Below are 18,716 nucleotides of genomic sequence, written 5' to 3'. Positions count from 1 at the left end.
ACCAGCTATTCAGCCGACTGAGCTAAACCGGCTCGGGCTGGGCCGGCCTGGGTGAGTGCAGCTCCAACAACACTCAAGAAGCTCGACACCATCCAGGACAAAGCAGCCCCGCTTGACTGTCACTCCCATCCACAAACATTCACTCCCTCCACCACCGACGCGCAGTAGCAGCCGTGCGCACCATCTACAAGATGCACTGCAGCAGCTCAAGGCTCCTTCAACACCACCTTCCAAATCCACAACGGTTGGTCTAATCAGTCCAGTGAGCTGGATGTACTACTTAGTGATCGTAGTTGCACAGCATAAAACTGCCCCTTTCCGGATAATCTAGCGCTGGAAATATTGCCCCTTGCAATCAGGAATGCCGAGGTTAGAATTGGGACAGTCTAAAGGGAGTGAGCTTTACTCTGCAAAGTAGCTTATGCTTGGCTGTTGATGACTAGGTATGGCAGCTTTTTTCCTCACATTAACCGTTGGCATATCTGCTTAATGGACAGTTGTTAGGGACCCTCGGCTGCCCGAGCTCCACAGTGTAAAGTAACAATGTGATGTTAGAAGACTGGAGGATAGCAAATGTTGTCCCCTTGTTCAAGAAGGGGAGTAGAGACAACCCCGGTAACTATAGACCAGTGAGCCTTACTTCTGTTGTGGGCAAAGTCTTGGAAAGGGTTATAAGATATAGGATGTATAATCACCTGGAAAGGAATAATTTGATTAGAGATAGTCAACACGGTTTTATGAAGGGTAGGTCGTGCCTCACAAATCTTATTGAGTTCTTTGAGAAGGTGATCAAACAGGTGGATGAGGGTAAAGCAGTTGATGTGGTGTATATGGATTTCAGTAAAGCGTTTGATGAGGTTCCCCACGGTAGGCTACTGCAGAAAATATGGAGGCATGGGATTCAGGGTGATTTAGCAGTTTGGATCAGAAATTGGCAAGCTGGAAGAAGACAAAGGGTGGTGGTTGATGGGAAATGTTCAGACTGGAGTCCAGTTACTAGTGGTGTACCACAAGGATCTGTTTTGGGGCCACTGCTGTTTGTCATTTATATAAATGACCAGGAGGAGGGCGTAGAAGGATGGGTGAGTAAATTTGCAGATGACACTAAAGTCAGTGGAGTTGTGGACAGTGCGGAAGGATGTTACAAGTTACAGAGGGACATAGATAAGCTGCAGCGCTGGGCTGAGAGGTGGTAAATGGAGATTAATGCAGAAAAGTGTGAGGCGATTCATTTTGGAAGGAATAACAGGAAGACAGAGTACTGGGCTAATGGTAAGATTCTTGGCAGTGTGGATGAGCAGAGAGATCTCGGTGTCCATGTACATAGATCCCTGAAAGTTGCCACCCAGGTTGAGAGGGTTGTTAAGAAGGCGTACAGTGTGTTAGCTTTTATTGGTAGAGGGATTGAGTTTCGGAGCCATGAGGTCATGTTGCAGCTGTACAAAACTCTGGTGTGGCCGCATTTGGAGTATTGCGTGCAATTCTGGTCGCCGCATTATAGGAAGGATGTGGAAGCATTGGAAAGGGTGCAGAGGAGATTTACCAGAATGTTGCCTGGTATGGAGGGAAGATCTTATGAGGGAATGCTAAGGGACTTAAGGCTGTTTTCGTTAGAGAGAAGAAGGTTAAGAGGTGACTTAATTGAGGCATACAAGATGATCAGAGGATTAGATAGGGTGGACAGTGAGAGCCTTTTTCCTCGGATGGTGACATAGCATGGCACGAGGGGACATAGCTTTAAATTGAGGGGAGATAGATATAGGACAGATGTCAGAGGTAGGTTCTTTACTCAGAGAGTAGTAAGGGCGTGGAATGCCCTGCCTGCAATAGTAGTGGACTCGCCAACATGAAGGGCATTCAAATGGTGATTGGATAGACATATGGACGATAAGGGAATAGTGTAGATGGGCTTTAGAGTGGTTTCACAGGTCGGCGCAACATCGAGGGCCGAAGGGCCTGTACTGCGCTGTACTGTTCTATGTTCTAATATATAACGATACAGTGTAATCGCTTGTCCGTCTCTCTCAGGTCACAGTCCGAATCCAGCTCGGCAACGAGATCGCGGTCACGCTCGAACTCGCCGACCCACGAGGAGAAGATCACTTACATCACGAGCTTCGGGGGCAGCGAGGACGAGGGCGGCTCGACAGCCCAGCCAGGCGTGGCCCCGGCCAAGGCCCCGTTGACCAGGCACCGGACCTCCAATTCGCTGCAAAGCTCTGGCACAGGTCATAACAGCTCTTCCCGGTCGGTAACTTTCAAAATCATTCCTTTACCCTGACCAAAGGCACTGCTTCTGATTCTAGGGTGGAAGGTTGGAACTCCCTAAAGAGGGAAGCTTTCGTGTTTTCACCATCTTGCGTTTAGTTTAAGTCTGAGGACAGCCAACGCACGAAACACAGGCACACTATCCTTGTTGGAAAGGCTAACCAGAGAAGCTAAGACAAAGCAGAGAGTTAGCACTAAACCCGGCTTTTAAAAATCCTCTGCATTATAGAGAGGGGACTTGGGGAGGTGTGGGAGTCCGATATTGTGAGTGAGTGTATCGGACCGTGTCTGAGGGACACTGGATCTGACCTCTGGAGCTTTGGTCTGAAGTATCAGGACATGTCAGCTACAGGCCCTGGGCCTGTTATGGTCCCTGAACCCTGTCTGCGTTCCACGGAACCATCCGTCCGCATTCCTATTGATGCTACTCCAGAAATTCCTATTGATGCTACTAATACGAGTATTGATCAGGAGGTTTAGAATAACATGTCTCCTTTGCTGGATAAGTCCCACATTGCCTAGATGAGTTCATATCAGCTGCTCGATTTATATGTCGGTTAAGGGCAACGTGGATTCACGTCTGACTTCAGTGTGTCTCCGAGCCTGCCGGATCAGTTAATGGTCGCGTGTCAGGGAGAATTACAGAACAAAGCGATCTAGGGGTACAGGTTCACAGCTCCTTGAAGGTGGAGTCGCAGTTGGACAGGGTGGTGAAGAAAACATTCAGCATGCTAGGTTTTATTGGTCAGAACATCGAATACAGGAGTTGGGACGTCTTGCTGAAGCTGTACAAGACATTAGTAAGGCATCACTTGGAATACAGTACTGCTCATCCTATTTTAGACAGGATATTATTAAACTAGAAAGAGTGCAGAAGAGATTTACGAGGACGGTACCGGGACTTGATGGTCTGAGTTATAAGGAGAGGCTGGGACTTTTTTCCCTGGAGTGTAGGAGGCTTAGGAGTGATCTTATATAGAGGTCTATAAAATAATGAGCATCGATAAGGTAGTCAACATCTTTTCCCAAAGGTAGAGGAGTCTAAAACTAGAGGGCATAGGTTTAAGGTGAGAGGGGGAAGATACAAAAGGGTCCGGGGGGGCAGTTTTTTCACACACAGGGTGGTGAGCGTCTGGAACGAGCTGCCAGAGGCAGTAGAGAGACGGGTACAGTTTTGTCTTTTAAAAAGACAGTTATATGGGAACGCTGGGTATAGAGGGATATGGGCAATTGAGACTAGCTTAGCGGTAAAAAAACTGGGCGGTATGGTCAAGCTGGGCCGAAGGGCCTGTTTCCATGCTGTAAACCTCTATGTGACTCACAAAGGGTCCACGGTGAGTGGGCAAACTGGAGGTGGGTAGCGAGGGTAGACACGGGGGGCTGGACGAGTAGGCAGGCTTTGGTTGTAAGTGACGGTGCTGTTGGGTGACGTGAAAAGCAGCCCCTGTGTAATTGAGAGTCTGAACTAGTGACCAAGACTGTGGCAAAGTTAATAATCTGCCTTTTACCTGGGCCGTTGTGTAAGTTCCAAAATGTTCTGTCAATCTCCATTCCCCGTGAGAGAGAGAGAGGGAAGCGCAAGATTCAAATAAGCCTGGCTTTACAGTTCTGATTTTCCAGCGGGCGTCCTTTAAGCGAGCTACGCTGTAACAAAGGAAGTTCAGATGACTGTCTTACGGTCTAAACTGAGCAGCGCGCAGTGTGATTTAATAAATTGACCACCTGTTAATCTAGGTTCCAAGGATTTCAGTCATGTGGGAAAGTTATGGACAGAGTGTTTGTTTTCTCTGGAAATGTGAAGATGAAGTCGCTGTGCGGAGGTTTTTTTTTAACTTACAAAGACGAAGGGACATAACGTTGAACTGTGGCACGTTATTCAGGACAGTGAAGGTCTCCAACTGCGGGAGTCACGAATGTTAGAAAGGAATAAGGACCGAGATTGGGCTGATCACTTTCGCCCACAGTGTTATAGAACAGTCCAGGCCCTTCGGCCCACTGTGTGGTGTCGACCATTTATCCTAATCTAAGATCAACCTCACCTACACCCCTTCAATTTACTGCTGTCCAAGAGTCACTTAAATGTCCCTAATGACTCTGACTCCACCACCTCTGCTGGCAGTGCATTCCACACACCCACCACTCTCTGTGTAAAGAACCGACCTCTGACATCTCCCCTATACCTTCCTCCAATCACCTTAAAATTATGTCCCCCTCGTGACAGCCATTTCCGCTCTGGGGAAAAGTCTCTGGCTATCCACTCTATCCATGCCTCTCATCGACTCGTACACCTCTAACAAGTCACCTCTCTGCCTTCTTCGCTCCAGTGAGAAAAGCCCTAGCTCCCTCAACCTTTCTTCATAACACATGCCGTCCAGTCCAGGCAGCATCCTGGTAAATCTCCTCTGCACCCTCTCCAAAGCATCCACATCCTTCCTATAATGAGGCGACCAGAACTGGACACAATATTCCAAGTGTGGTCTAACCAGGGTTTTCTAAAGCTGCAGCAAAACCTCGCGGCTCTTAAACTCAACCCCCCTGGAAAGCCAACACACCATACGCCTTCTTAACAACCCTATCAACCTGGGTGGCAACTTTGAGGGATCTATGTACGTGGACCCCAAGATCCGTTTGTTCCTCCACACTTCCACGAATCCTGCCTTTAACCCTTGTAGCATAATTCTTTGTCGAGGTACATTGGAGTTACAATGACGCACTGATCTGTGAGGAAGCGTTGAGTCTCCTTGACCCTAAAGGTTGTGAACGGAAGGAATTTGGTCAGGTCAATTTGTTGTTTATTCTATCCAGAATAATTAGAATTTTTTTCAATAACTGTCCCAAATCAAAATAAAGTCTGCTCACAGAATTCTGACTCCACTTTCAGCAACTGTAGTTTCACCAGTTTTGAAATGCTGAGTAATATTTCAATCCGTGTTTTTTTATGCAATGTTGGAGCAAGTGATAGGCTGGGGTCCTTTTCCTTGGAGCAGAGAAGGCTGAGGGGTGGGGGTGCAGATTTCTGAGGGATATAGATAGGAGCTTTTTCCCCACGGAGGGGGTTCAATAACCAGGGAGCATAGATTTAAGGCATGAGATTTCGAGGGGATTTGAGGCGAAACCTTTTCCCCCTAGAGGGTGGTGGGAATCTGGAACTCGCTATCCGAAAGGGGGATAGAGTTGGGAATGGCCCACTCCTGCTCCTCGTTCTTGAGTTACTGAATAGGCAGTGTGGCATGTAGAATCTAGGGTGGTTGCATTGAGGTAAAGGTGGCTGTCTTCATTGATCCCACGTTTACAGATAAAGTTGCTGAATGGGAGAATGTCAATGAGGAGCAGTGTTCATAAGCGGAGAGCACGGCAGTAGGTGGGAGAAGAAAGCTTTACAGGAGCTGCGCTGACCGCGTCGCGCGGTGTAGGGGTGAACCACTGCAAAAGGGGTGCTGGAGGAAGATGGGAGTGTCCGATAGTGCTGTGGAGACGGAGGAGGGATGAGGTGCCGGGTCGCGGATTTGCTGCTGCTGGAAGCCAGCGTGACGGGAATTTCAAAGGGGATATTTTGTTGGAGTAGGTTTTCAGTGAGTCCTGCGGAGATGAAGGTTGCAAATGGAGCAGGAAATGGAATGGGGGTGGGTGGGGGGGGGGGGGGGGGTGATGGCCCCAGTTTGGAAGATGGTCGAACTGCCTAAATAGAGGGAATAGTTCATTTTGAGTCAGGCAGCATGGAGGCGCAGCTGCTGCCTCACGGCGTTGAGGACCCAGGTTCGATCCTGGCCCCGGTCACTGTCCGTGCGAAGTTTGCACATTCTCCCCGTGTCTGCGTGGGTTTCACCCCCCACAACCCAAAGGTGTGCAGGTTAGGTGGATTGGCCACGCTAAATTGCCCCTCAATTGGAAATATCTTTATATTAAAAACATTTCATTTAGAGTTGAGCCAAAGAGAGATGGGTGAGAGACCAGGAGACGATGCATGTCTGAGTAAATGGGCTCAATTTTGGGAAGGGAGAGCCTGGGGATCTTATTTTTAAGAATCAAGGGCATGGCCGGAGACAATACTAAGGGGAGTTGTGGCCGGGTGTGTATGTATGGTTGATGAGGAAAAGACACACCAGGAATTGACCACCGTTCCCTCTGAGCAGTGAGGAGGCACTTGTACTGGATGATGGCAGGCGTCGAGCATCACAAACATTTGTCCACGTTAAAGGCGCTATGTAAATGGAAACTGAACCATGCATGGCTGATTTTGATGGCAGGGATTAGTTGGATGGTTGTGGGCGTTCTAATGATACGAGACTTGCCTTGTCAAGCTCCTCCTCACTGAGAAATACCTCATCGTTTTTCCAGCAGTTATTCAGAGCTGTATTCTTTACAGTGCAGGCAAACGATGGCCATTTTGCGCACAATCAGATGCCATTGCGACGTACAACCTGACAAATCCGTTTCTGGTGGTAATGGATGGGACCTTTAACATCAGGCGGCACAGTGGATAGCCTCACAGCGCCAGGGTCCCGGGTTCAATTCCAGCCTCGGGTGACTGTCTATGTGGAGTTTGCACCTTCTCCCCATGTCTGCGTGGGTTTCCTCCGGGAGCTCTGGTTTCCTCCCACAGTCCAAAGGTGTACGGTTAGGTGGATTGGCCGTGATAAATTGCCCTTAATGTCCCAAAGGTTATGAGGGGGGAGGGAGGGGGGGTGCGCGGGGGGAGGGGGGTGTTGCAGAGGAGTGGGCCGAAGTTAGGGTGCTCTTTCGGAGGTTCAGTTCAGACTCGATGGGCCAAATGGTCTCCTTCTGCGTTGTAGGGATTCCGTGATCCTCTTGAACAGCCATGGCAGGCGGTAACCTTGCCTCCCACAATGGAACAGTGCTGATTTAAGGTCTCACGGTGAGGCAAATAAAGACCCGGTTCAGGAACGACCTGACACCGAACTGTGAAGGTCAAAGAGAGAAAATTCCGGAAATACTCAGCAGGTCAGGCAGCATCTGTGGAGCGAGACCAAAGTGTTGGCATTTCCGGTCGATGAGCTTTCATTAGAACTGGGGAACAGTTAGAAATGTGACATCTGACGTCCATCCTATCACAGAGCTTCCCTTTACTTTTGCTCAAATCTTTAAAAATTCTAACTTTTCCCGGTTTTGATGGAAAGTCCGCCACCCAAAACATTAACTCGGTCCCTTTCCCCACAGATGTTGCCCGCTGAGAATTTCCTGTATTTTTTGTCTTTACTTCAGATTAGCAGCATCCGCAGTATTTTACTCATGTTACTGAAATGTTGAGGTTTCCCCCGCTGCCCTGGACTTTGCTTTTGTGATTCTGTGCTCGTGTGGGTTTGAGAATAAGGAAGTTGCAGCGCGATTTGCTCTTGGTGCCTGCGGCTGAAATGTCATTCATTCTGTTAATTTTCATTCTTCGTTCTCTTCTGTTTTCTCCCTCCACTTCCTCAGGCATCGTTCCTCTTCCTCTTCCAGGTCCTCCAGGTCTCGGTCGAACTCCCGCAACCACCGTTCCCGCGGGCACCGACGCGCGAGCCGCTACTCCCGCTCCCGTTCCCGCTCCCGCAACAGGCATTACTCCGGCTCCCACGGGCGATATGGCAGAGGGGGCTCCCGAGACGGGCGCCGCTGCTCCCGTTCGCAGTCTCGCTCAGCCGACAGGACGCGATACATCAGCTCCCGCAGTCGCGGCAGGCGGTCCAGGTGCGCTTCCTCCGGTTGTCGCCGAGGCAAAGCAGCCATTGATTATTCCGTCGGGTATGGTGGACAGGCTAGGGCCTCGTGATAAGCGGAGGCAGAAGTCTGAACCGATAAGAGGCCTTTACAATTCTAAAAATGTCCGCTAGGGAGGGCAAAGAGTAGACGTTCCCACTTGTGAGGAATATCGAAACTCTGGGCTACAAATATAAGATAATCACAAATTAATTCAACAGGGATTTCAGGAGAAGCTTCTTTACACAGTGGAGGAACGTCTCGATTTTAAAATTCTCACCCTGTTTACAGATCCGTCCATTGACTTGACGCTCCCTATCTCTGGATAATCTCCGCCAGCCCCGGGGCAGCACGGTGGCACAGTGGTTGGCACTGCTGCCTCATGCCGCCGAGGACCCGGGTCACTGTCCATGTGGAGTTTGCACATTCACCCCGTGTCTGCATAGGTCTCGCCCCCACAACCCAGGCTAGGTGGATTGGCCATGCTAAATTGCCCCTTAATTGGAAAAAATGAATTGGGTACTCTAAATTTATTTTTAAAAAGAAACAGAAAAAAAATGGCCCCCAGCCCCACAACAAATGGCCCCCAACTCTCCCAAGATATTTGCACTGCTCTAAACTCTGGCCTCTTGCTCATCGCTATATTTTAATCGCTCCATCATTGGCGGCCGTGCCTTCAGCTGCCCCGGGCCCTAAGCTGTCTCTCAAGCCTCTCCACCTCCCTACCTCACTTTCCTTCTTCAAGAAGTCCCTTAAAACCTACCTGTTTGACGAGGCTGACCCAGCATCTCCTCGTGTGGGCCGGTGTCACACTGCCACGGGGCCTCCTATTCCGCCAGTGGCCCCTTATAAACATGAGGTGTTGCTGCAGGGGATGGTTGTCGCGAGGAACTTGCCACCACAATGAGTGGCTGAGGCAAAGGGCACAGATGCTTTCAATGGGGAAGCCGGGTAAACATGCAAGGGAGAAAGGAAGAGAAAGGTTGATAAAGTGAGGTTCAAGGGGAGCACATACACTGGCTTGGCTGGTCTGAGTGGATAGTTTCTGTGCTGTACATTACATGCAGCAAGAACTTGCATTTATGTAGAACCGTTTGCAGAGAACCGTCCCAAGATGCTTCATAAGTGTGTGTGTGTGTGTGGTTGGGGGGGGGGGGGGGGGGGGATGGATAACAAAGGCGAGTGGAAAGAATGGAGGTCAAAGAGGTGGGTTTCGATGTGGGCCTTAGAGGAGGGCGGACCGGATGGAGTAGTTTACGGAGTGGATTACAGCGTGGACCCAGACATCTCTGAGTGATGGAGTAAAATGATGGGGTGATGATTGAAGCCAGAGTTAAAGAAATAGTGAGTTAGAATGCGGGGAACTTGTAGAGTCAGAGGGATGGGGAGGGGCAAGGATGCGGGCCTTCGATTTGAGGCTTTGGTGGACTGGTGGTGTTTCCGAGCAGCTTCCGACTGGCACGTTCAGGCAAAGAGGTGGCCAGGCAAGCACCTGATGCTCAACGTGGTCAAGTATACATGTGGCGTCCACTCAGAATGAAATGGTGAACAGAAAATACTGGACAATCTCCGCAAGTCTGACCGCGTCGGTGGAGAGAGAGAAGGGAGCTGACATTTCGGGTCTGGGTGGCTTTGTCAAAGCAAAGGAATGGGGGCGCTAGATAAACAAATGATGGAGCAATGATTGGTAGGAGGTGAAATGGGGTGGGAAGAGACTCGGGTGGTGCGTTATGCTGACGTTACCCACTTGGCCAGTTTCTGAGCTTGTTGTGGAACATAGAACAGTACAGCACAGAACAGGCCCTTCGGCCCTCGATGTTATGCCGAGCGTTGTCCGAAACCAAGATCAAGCTATCCCACTCCCTGTCATTCTGGTGTGCTCCATGTACCTATCCAATAACCGCTTGAAAGTTCCTCAAGTGTCCGACTCCACTATCACAGCAGGCAGTCCATTCCACACCCTAACCACTCTCTGAGTAAAGAACCTACCTCGGACATCCCTCCTATATCTCCCACCCTGAACCTTATAGTTGTGCCCCCTTGTAACAGCTACATCCACCCAAGGAAATAGTCTCTGAACGTCCACTCTATCTATCCCCCTCATCATCTTATAAACCTCTATTAAGTCGCCTCTCATCCTCCTCCGCTCCAAAGAGAAAAGCCCTAACTCCCTCAACCTTTCCTCATAAGACCTATCCTCCAAACCAGGCAGCATCCTGGTAAATCTCCTTTCCAATGCTTCCACATCCTTCCTATAGTGAGGTGACCAGAACTGCACACACTCCTCTACCAGTGATGCTGGGTCAGTACCCAACAATAGTCAGGAGTTAGAGAGGAAGAGGTCGCGTTTGTCCTTTTTGTTCGTATTCCGTGTTGTCAAAGCGCCTTCCCCTTCCCTTTCGAAGGTCGAGGAGTCATTCGCGCTCAGATGACCGTTACCGGCGGAGCAGCAGGACCAGCTACAGCTCGAGCCGGCGGCGCAACAGCAGCAGTCGGAGCAGCAGCGACAGTCTGAGCAACTCTCCGAGCCAGAGCAAATCCCTGTCTCCCGTCAAAGAGAGCCTGGGGAAAGTGGCTGCTTCCCCCGCCATGGGCGACAAACTGAAAAAGTAAGCACGGCTTTGAGCCACTCGTGTCTCCTTTTTGTTCAGGCGAGCGAACGTCGATTATTTTCTTTATTCTTTCATCTCCAGGGGGGCCGGTGCAGACTCGATGGGCCGAATGGCCTCCTCCTCTGTAAATTCTATGATCTGATGGGGTGTCGCTGGGCATTTGTTGCCCGTCCCTAATTGCCCCTTGAACTGAGTGTCTCGCTCGGCCATTCCAGAGAGGCAGTTAAGAGTCAACCCCATCGCTGTGGGTCTGGAGTCACGTGTAGGCCAGACCGGGTCAGGACGGCAGATTTCCTTCCCTAAAGGGAACATTAGTGAACCCGATGGGTTTTTACAACAATTGATGATCGTTTGGTCACCGTTACTGAGACTCGCTTTCAATTCGAGATTTAAAAAATAAATTTAGAGTACCCAATTATTATTTTTTTCCCAATGAAGGGGCAATTTAGCGTGGCCAATCCACCTACCCTGTACACTTTTGAGTTGTGGGGGTGAAACCCCCGCAAACACGGGGAGAATGTGCAAACTCCACGCGGACAGTGACCCAAAGCTGGGATCGAACCAAAGGACAGCACGGTAGCATTGTGGATAGCACAATTGCTTCACAGCTCCAGGGTCCCATGTTCAATTCCGGCTTGGGTCACTGTCTGTGCGGAGTCTGCACGTTCTCCCTGTGTCTGCGTGGGTTTCCTCCGGGTGCTCCGGTTTCCTCCCACAGTCCAAAGATGTGCAGGTTAGGCGGATTGGCCATGATAAATTGCCCTTAGTGTCCAAAATTGCCCTTAGTGTTGGGTGGGGTTACTGGGTTATGGGGATAGGGTGGAGGTGTTGACCTTGGGTAGGGTGCTCTTTCCAAGAGCCGGTGCAGACTCAATGGGCCGAATGGCCTCCTTCTGCACTGTAAATTCTATGATAATCTATGACCTCGGCGGCGTGAGGCAGCCGTGCTAACCACTGTGCCACCGTGCTGCCTCTCAATTCCAGATTATTTTCACTGAATTTAAATTCCACCAGCTGCCGAGGTGGGGTTTGAACCCGTGTCCCCCAGAGGGTCAGCCTGGGGCCTCTGGATTACTAGCCCAGTGACATCACCAGTACCCTCCCCTGTACAGCAGCAACATGCAGACTCCTGAACCGGTTGGTCAGTTCTGGGGGGGGGGGAAGAGTTATGAGGCACAGGTAAAGTTCTGCTGTCCGAGTGACTGACTTTCGCTGATCTTGCTTTGTCTAGTTTCAAAGGAGCTCTCCCTGGTATTAAAGACAGAAAATCCTGGGCAAAACGCAGCAGGTTTGGCAGCACCTGGGGAGAGAGGAAAACGAGGGTTAACATTCCTAGTCCCGGGAGACTCTTTAACAGAGCTCTCCCTGATGCGCTGGCCAATATTCATCCCTCAACACCATTGTCTGACCATCCTGCTGATTGTGGGTTTGAGCAAAGTCCATGGTTCCAACATTACAAAAACACTTTATTGGCCGGGATGCACCTGAGGCCATGAAAGATGCTATATAAATGCAGGTCTTTTATATTTCTTTCCTACTGCTAATCAGTGACCTGGGTTCATCACTTGGTTTCCCCTCCATCTTCAGATGTAGACCCCTCGACAATTCTCTGCCCTCCAGATGAGGTGGACTCGTGCTGGGCACTGTTTACTTATTGCTCTCTGGATCGCTCCTTGCGTCCGAGCGGTGTTTGGCTGTTTGGCCAAGGAAGGCATCATTGCTACACTGACCCCCCTGGCTTCTGCGTCTACAGGAACAACTTGCATTTGTATAGCGCCTTTTTAATGTGGTCAAACCATCTCCAGGTGCTTCACCGGACAAGATTTGACCCACCGGTGATCAAAGGCTTGGTCAAAGCGATTATTAAGGGGCGATTTAGTGTGGCCGATCCACCTACCCTGCACATCTTCAGGTTGCGGGGATGAGACCCACGCAGACTTGGGGAGAATGTAAATCCACATGGGCTGGGATCGAACCCGTATTCGGCGCCGTGAGGCAGCAGTGCTAACCACTGCGCCACCGTGCCGCCCTAAAGCAATAGGTCTTAAGGGATGACTTACAACGAGGAAGGAGAGGTGGAGAGATTTAGGGAGGGAGTTACTGAACTTGCGGCCTAGGCGGGTATTGATAGGGTTACCACACGCGACAGCGACTTACACTGGATAGAAACCAGAAGCACGGCGGCGCAGTGGTTAGCACTGCTGCCTCACGGCGCTGAGGGCCCGGGATCGATCCCGACCCCGGGTCACTGTCCGTGTGGAGTTTGCACATTCTCCCCGTGTCTGCGTGGGTATCGCCCCCACAACCCAAAGATGTGCAGGGCAGGTGGATTGGCCGCGCTAAATTGCCCCTTAATTGGAAAAAAAGTAATTGGGAACTCTAAATGTATTAAAAAGAAGAAACCAAAAACACGGACAGTGATTGATTTGATGAGTCCTTTATCGGGCACCTGTCGAAGGCTGCCCCCAGCAGGCCCAATGCAGACGGGCAACTTGACCCTCGATCTACTGCTCGGTATTGTTCCATTTCACGCCAGGTGAGGAGCCACTGAGACATGATGGTTTAATTGTGTTGCTTCGCTCCTGGGTGCGCTTTGAACTGTACTTCCTCTCTCTCTCTCTCTCTTTCTCATTCCAGGTCTGACACTCCTGTGGGTAAAGAGTCCGGAGCTGCCAAAGTCAGTAAGAATTTTACCTCACATCCGTTATAACACAGCCCCTCTGAAAACCTCACAGAAACACTTACGCAGCCTCAAGTAGTCTTTCAGCAGCCTTTTTAAGTCGCTTTTCTTTCTAATCTGAAATTGTCCTTGAGGCCGTGTGACCGGTGACCACGCAGTTTGGCTCGCACACTGAAACTGTTCCCGTTTCAATGACTTCCCAAAATGTTCCCATTCCCCAAATTGTGCTAAAAATTCAACGGCAAAGACTTGCCGAAGTGACGGGCCTTGTTGATTCTAACGTTTCCTGTGATTCTGTGAATGCCATAAAGTTACTGCACTTGTGTTTTATATGGGTTTTTAGAATTTGTTGCAGGTTATTTTTCCGTTCTCCACTTTACCGGCTGTCATCTGCTGTCTTTGTTTGTGGGACGAGCACTTCCACTTGCCGCTTGTTCCAAATTTTGGTGATCCGTTATATTAACGCATTACATTTCCCATATTTGCTATGTCAACTGTCACAATGTAGCTTCTAGCCACTGGGGGGAGGGGGCGATGTGGAGTGAGTGTCTGATTGAAGTGTTTCTCAACCCTGTCGGCCATCTTTTATTTTCCCTCCAATCAAGGGGGCAATTTAGCGCGGCCAATCCACCTACCCTGTATGTCTTTGGGTTGTGGGGGTGAGGCCCACGCAGACACGGGGAGAATGTGCGAATTCCACACGGACCCAGGGCCGGGATCGAACCCGGGTCCTCGGCGCCGAGAGGCAGCAGCGCTAACCACTGCGCCCATCGTGCTGCCCCCTCTGTCGGCCATCTTGTACACAAAGGTTGCTTGTCTACGTCAGCCAGACATGCGCAATAGCAGAGGCAGTTTGCCAGTTTTAACTGAATGGGCCACGGTGCCAGAACGCAACTTGCATTCGATCTATTCCAATGACTCTTACTCCTAAATTGCGCATTTTCCTGAGTCGTACAGGCCTGGAAGCCCCGCAGTTTCAGCGGCCACTGCATTGAGGAGGATGTAAACTCAGGGCATGTCTGCTCACTGTGGAGTGGCTCCTTCTGGCTCAGGTGCAAGCATGTGACCAGCAAGTGAGAGTTCGGCCTCCACATCCGAACAGTCCATACTGCCTGCCACGCCCACGATTCAGCGCTTGGAGCGAGTTGCGAGGAAACGGCCAAATCTCTTTGAATTACACCCCACAAGGGGTTAACACCGTCCGGGGAGGGCAAGGGGAGGGGTATGGTGAGAGTCCAAGAGGTGATTGGAGTAGAACTGTACAGATTCTAGAAGGAGGTTTAAGAAGTGTTTTTCAAGCGTTTCTGTGCGAAGTGAAGCCCCCTGCAAAGACTCCCGGGGAACCCCTGCCAACTTCACTGCCTCGTGACCCCCCCTCTTGTACATTGCAACACTGCCCAAGGGTCTGGTTGTCGTGTCTGTGACTGTATTAATCCAGCCAGAGAGGGACTGCTGTTCATAAGAAAGAACCTATGTTTCTGGAGCCAAGTGCTTGACAGCACTTGTGCAGGGTGAATGTGCCAGGACAGCCTGTGCACGTATCACGGAGAAATTAACCAGTGTTTCGATGAGAGTCAAATGTTTGCTGGGGCACTAGGGGAGCGCACCTGCTCCAGGAATAGCACAGAAGAATCTTTCGTGAACTTGCAAATGGTTCGCGTCTCCGCCCATTACTGGCCTGAAGCGCCAACCTCAACTAGGTGGCCCCAATACCTCATGGGTTTGAGTCCCGCCCCAAAGACATAGGCTGACCCCACTGGCGGTACTGAGGGAGCTCTGGGTTGTTTTACGCACGACGCATTATAACCGGGGCCCCATCCACCCTCTCGGAGTGGATGCAAAAGATTCCGTGGAAGAGCAGCGAAGTTATCCCTCCGTTAACACCTCTGAGACGGACAATGTGCCGTCGTCACGGGGCTGTGTGTGTGTGTGTGTGTGTGTGTGTGTATGTGTGTGTGTGTGGGGGAGCTTTGCGGTGTGAAGATTGGCTGCTACTTTGCAACACTTCAAACAGAACATTATTGCTGTAAAGCATTTTGGAATTCCCCGGGGCTGGGAGCGGTGCTATAGAAATGCGAGACTCCCTTATGTGCTGGGGTGGGGCTTAAACTCAACCTTCTCATTTAGGTGGCGGTGCTAGTGACAGCGTCCAGCTAGTGGTTATAATTATTAGATTATAGCAACAGCAATAATAACATTAAGCCTGCAAACCCGGTGGTGTGTGTGTGTGGGGGGGGGGGGGGGAGAAGATGGAGAGAGTGGGCCCTGAGGTTTTGTTACGCTGAGCCTCAAGATGCCTCCCCTGAAAATATCCTCCCAGATCTCAAAGCCTCAGGTTTGAGGATGTATTTAATTTCCCGTGGTCAGTTCTGTCTCCGTGTAACCAGCAAAGCCTGCCCCTGTTGACAGGTCACTAACTGGTGGCCTCCAAACAAGAACATTAATAGAATATACAGTGCAGAAGGAGGCCATTCGGCCCATAGAGTCTGCACTGACCCACTTTAAGCCCTCACTTCCACCCTATCCCCCCTAACCCAATAACCCCTCCTAACATTTTTGGTCACTTAAGGGCAATTTAGCACGGCCAATCCACCTAACCTGCACATCTTTGGACTGTGGGAGGAAACCGGAGCACCCGGAGGAAACCCACGCACACACGGAGAACGTGCAGACAGTGACCCAAGCCGGGAATCGAACCTGGGACCCTGGCACTGTGAAGCCACAGTGCTACCATGCTGCCCTTAATAGTTCCACTTGATCCAATGCCCACGGTCGAACAGCAAGTGTGTTCTAGCAATTTTTAAGCACAGTTACTCCCCAAAGGTTAGAATGCAAAACTGGTCGAGTTATCTGTCTTACAAAAATGACAAGAGTGTTCTCGCACTTGCGCTGTGTTCATGTTCTTCAGTTGAGGGGACTCCTATCATGTGTTAACTTCCTGAATGGCTAAAGTATTAAAGGGAAGATTTGACCTGTTGCTACGAGCAGCAGAGTTTGCGTCGGTATTGTGTGTTTCCTTTGTGCTGTGATTCTGAGGGTGGATCAACACTGCCTCCAGCAGAACATCATGACCCGGTTGTCTGATCCCTGCACACCTTACCGGCGAGAACCCGACATCGGATTGCTACTGTTTCTGTTTTTATTGAAGCGTTGCTGCATGTTTTGTGTAATAAACCCTTGCCTTATGTTTGCATTCATCTACGTTGCAGAGAACCCGTAAATGTAAATTGAAATGGTAGAGCTTTTAATGTAAATCTCCTCTGGCTGCGTCGCGCTCTTCCTTCCTTCCCCACAGGCTGGTCGGTTGACTGTCGACGAGGCAGTCGGAGTTTCCAGGACGAGAAATGAGTCCCATTCTGTGCTGTTCCCCTCGAGGTGACGCCGAAGGATTTCATCCTGTCTTGCCCGAAGATACATTGGCCCCGCACAAATGTCACCTTTTTCTTTTCCAGCCAAAGCTGACGCCGCAGGAGAAGTTAAAACTCCGCATGCAGAAGGCGCTGAATAAACAATGTAAGAATCTGCACCATCCACAGCAATGGAGAGCAGTTGTAGACGAGGGAGTGGGGGGCAGGAATACTGGGTGGGTGGGGGGCAGGAATACTGAGTGCGTGGGGGCGGGAATACTGGGTGGGTGGGGGGCGGGAATACTGGGTGGGTGGGGGGCGGGAATACTGGGGGGGCGGGAATACTGGGGGGGCGGGAATACTGGGGGGGCGGGAATACTGCGGGGGCGGGAATACTGGGTGGGTGGGAATACTGGGGGGGGCGGTGGGGCGGGAATACTGCGGGAGCGGGAATATTGGGTGGGCAAGGGGCGGGAATACTGGGTGGGCGGGGGGCGGGAATACTGGGTGGGCGGGGGGGGCGGGAATACTGGGTGCGCGGCGGGCGGGAATACTGGGTGGGCGGGGGGTGGGAATACTGGGTGCGTGGCGGGTGGGAATACTGGGTGGGCGGGGGGCGGGAATACCGGGTGCGTGGCGGGTGGTATTACCGGGTGCGCGGCGGGTGGGAATACTGGGAGGGCGGGAATACCGGGTGCGTGCCGGGTGGGAATACCGGGTGCGTGCCGGGTGGGAATACCGGGTGTGTGCCGGGTGGGAATACTGGGTGCGTGCCGGGAGGGCGGCAGGTCGGAATACCGGGTGCGCGGCGGGTGGGAATACCGGGTGCGTGCCGGGTGGGAATACCGGGTGCGTGCCGGGTGGGAATACCGGGTGCGCGGCGGGTGGGAATGCCGGGTGCGTGCCGGGAGGAAATACAGGGTGCGCGGCGGGTGGGAATGCCGGGTGGGCGGCGGGTGGGAATGCCGGGTGCGCGACGGGTGGGAATACCGGGTGCGCGGCGGGTGGGAATGCCGGGTGGGCGGCGGGTGGGAATGCCGGGTGCGCGGCGGGTGGGAATACCGGGTGCGCGGCGGGTGGGAATGCCGGGTGGGCGGCGGGTGGGAATGCCGGGTGGGCGGCGGGTGGGAATGCCGGGTGGGCGGCGGGTGGGAATGCCGGGTGGGCGGCGGGTGGGAATACCGGGTGCGTGCCGGGAGGGCGGCAGGTCGGAATACCGGGTGCGTGCCGGGTGCGCGGCGGGTGGGAATGCCGGGTGCGCGGCGGGTGGGAATACCGGGTGCGCGGCGGGTGGGAATGCCGGGTGCGTGGCGAGTGGGAATACCGGGTGCGCGGCGGGTGGGAATGCCGGGTGCGCGGCCGGTGGGAATACCAGGTGCGCGGCGGGTGGGAATGCCGGGTGAGCGGCGGGCGGGAATACCGGGTGCGCGGCGGGTGGGAATGCCGGGTGCGCGGCGGGTGGGAATACCGGGTGCGCGGCGGGTGGGCGGCGGGTGGGAATACCGGGTGGGCGGCGGGTGGGAATACCGGGTGGGTGGCGGGTGGGAATGCCGGGTGCGCGGCGGGTGGGAATGCCGGGTGCGCGGCGGGTGGGAATGCCGGGTGGGAATACCGGGTGCGCGGCGGGTGGGAATACTGGGGGCTGCTTTAGATACATGTGAAGAAAAGTAAAGCTTTTTCTGTTGTCACCCAGTTAAAGCTGACAAGAAAGCAGCACAGGAGAAACAGCTACAGCAGGAACAGGAGCGACAGGTAAGGACCATGTGTCGCATCGATGCAGAGGTGGGTAACTTATAAACGCTGGAACAGAAGGAGGCCACTCGGCCCTTTAGCCTATTCCATCCCCCCGTTAGATGTAGCTCCATTCCAATGAATCTGCCTTTGTTCCATGAAACCCTTAGCCAACCAAAAAACAATATCAACCTCATGCTTGTAAACTTTAGTCGTTCACCAGCCTCCCACTTTGTGAGGAGAAGCGCTCGCCCATTTCGTTCGTGCCCAACCCGGGCATTAATACTATCGCGGTCCCTTGTGCTGGATTCACCCACCACACGGAGAAGCTTGCCGGGTGGGATCCCTTGCTCGTTTTGAACACCCTACTTAGTCAGCGGA

General features: G+C 52.1%; 1 protein-coding gene across 3 annotated transcripts in view; it reads left to right on the top strand.

Moving 5' to 3' along the window:
- The window catches only part of clasrp (CLK4-associating serine/arginine rich protein), a 56,887-nt gene that overhangs the window by 22,939 nt on the left and 15,232 nt on the right, over positions 1–18,716 (top strand). For 2 of the 3 annotated variants that reach the window (XM_072490061.1, XM_072490062.1), the window contains 6 exons: positions 2,029–2,247; positions 7,705–7,956; positions 10,371–10,574; positions 13,215–13,254; positions 16,710–16,770; positions 18,298–18,356. In XM_072490061.1, the coding sequence (XP_072346162.1) occupies positions 2,029–2,247; positions 7,705–7,956; positions 10,371–10,574; positions 13,215–13,254; positions 16,710–16,770; positions 18,298–18,356 (835 nt within the window). Of the gene's footprint in view, positions 1–2,028; positions 2,248–7,704; positions 7,957–10,370; positions 10,575–13,214; positions 13,259–16,709; positions 16,771–18,297; positions 18,357–18,716 lie in introns of all 3 variants that reach the window. The other variant, XR_011938126.1, reaches the window with a different exon arrangement.

Source organism: Scyliorhinus torazame, chromosome 25 (genome assembly GCF_047496885.1).
Source record: "Scyliorhinus torazame isolate Kashiwa2021f chromosome 25, sScyTor2.1, whole genome shotgun sequence".
Lineage (NCBI taxonomy): Eukaryota > Metazoa > Chordata > Chondrichthyes > Carcharhiniformes > Scyliorhinidae > Scyliorhinus > Scyliorhinus torazame.
Note: the sequence above shows the minus strand (reverse complement) of the source record. Positions and strands in the feature narration are given on the sequence as shown.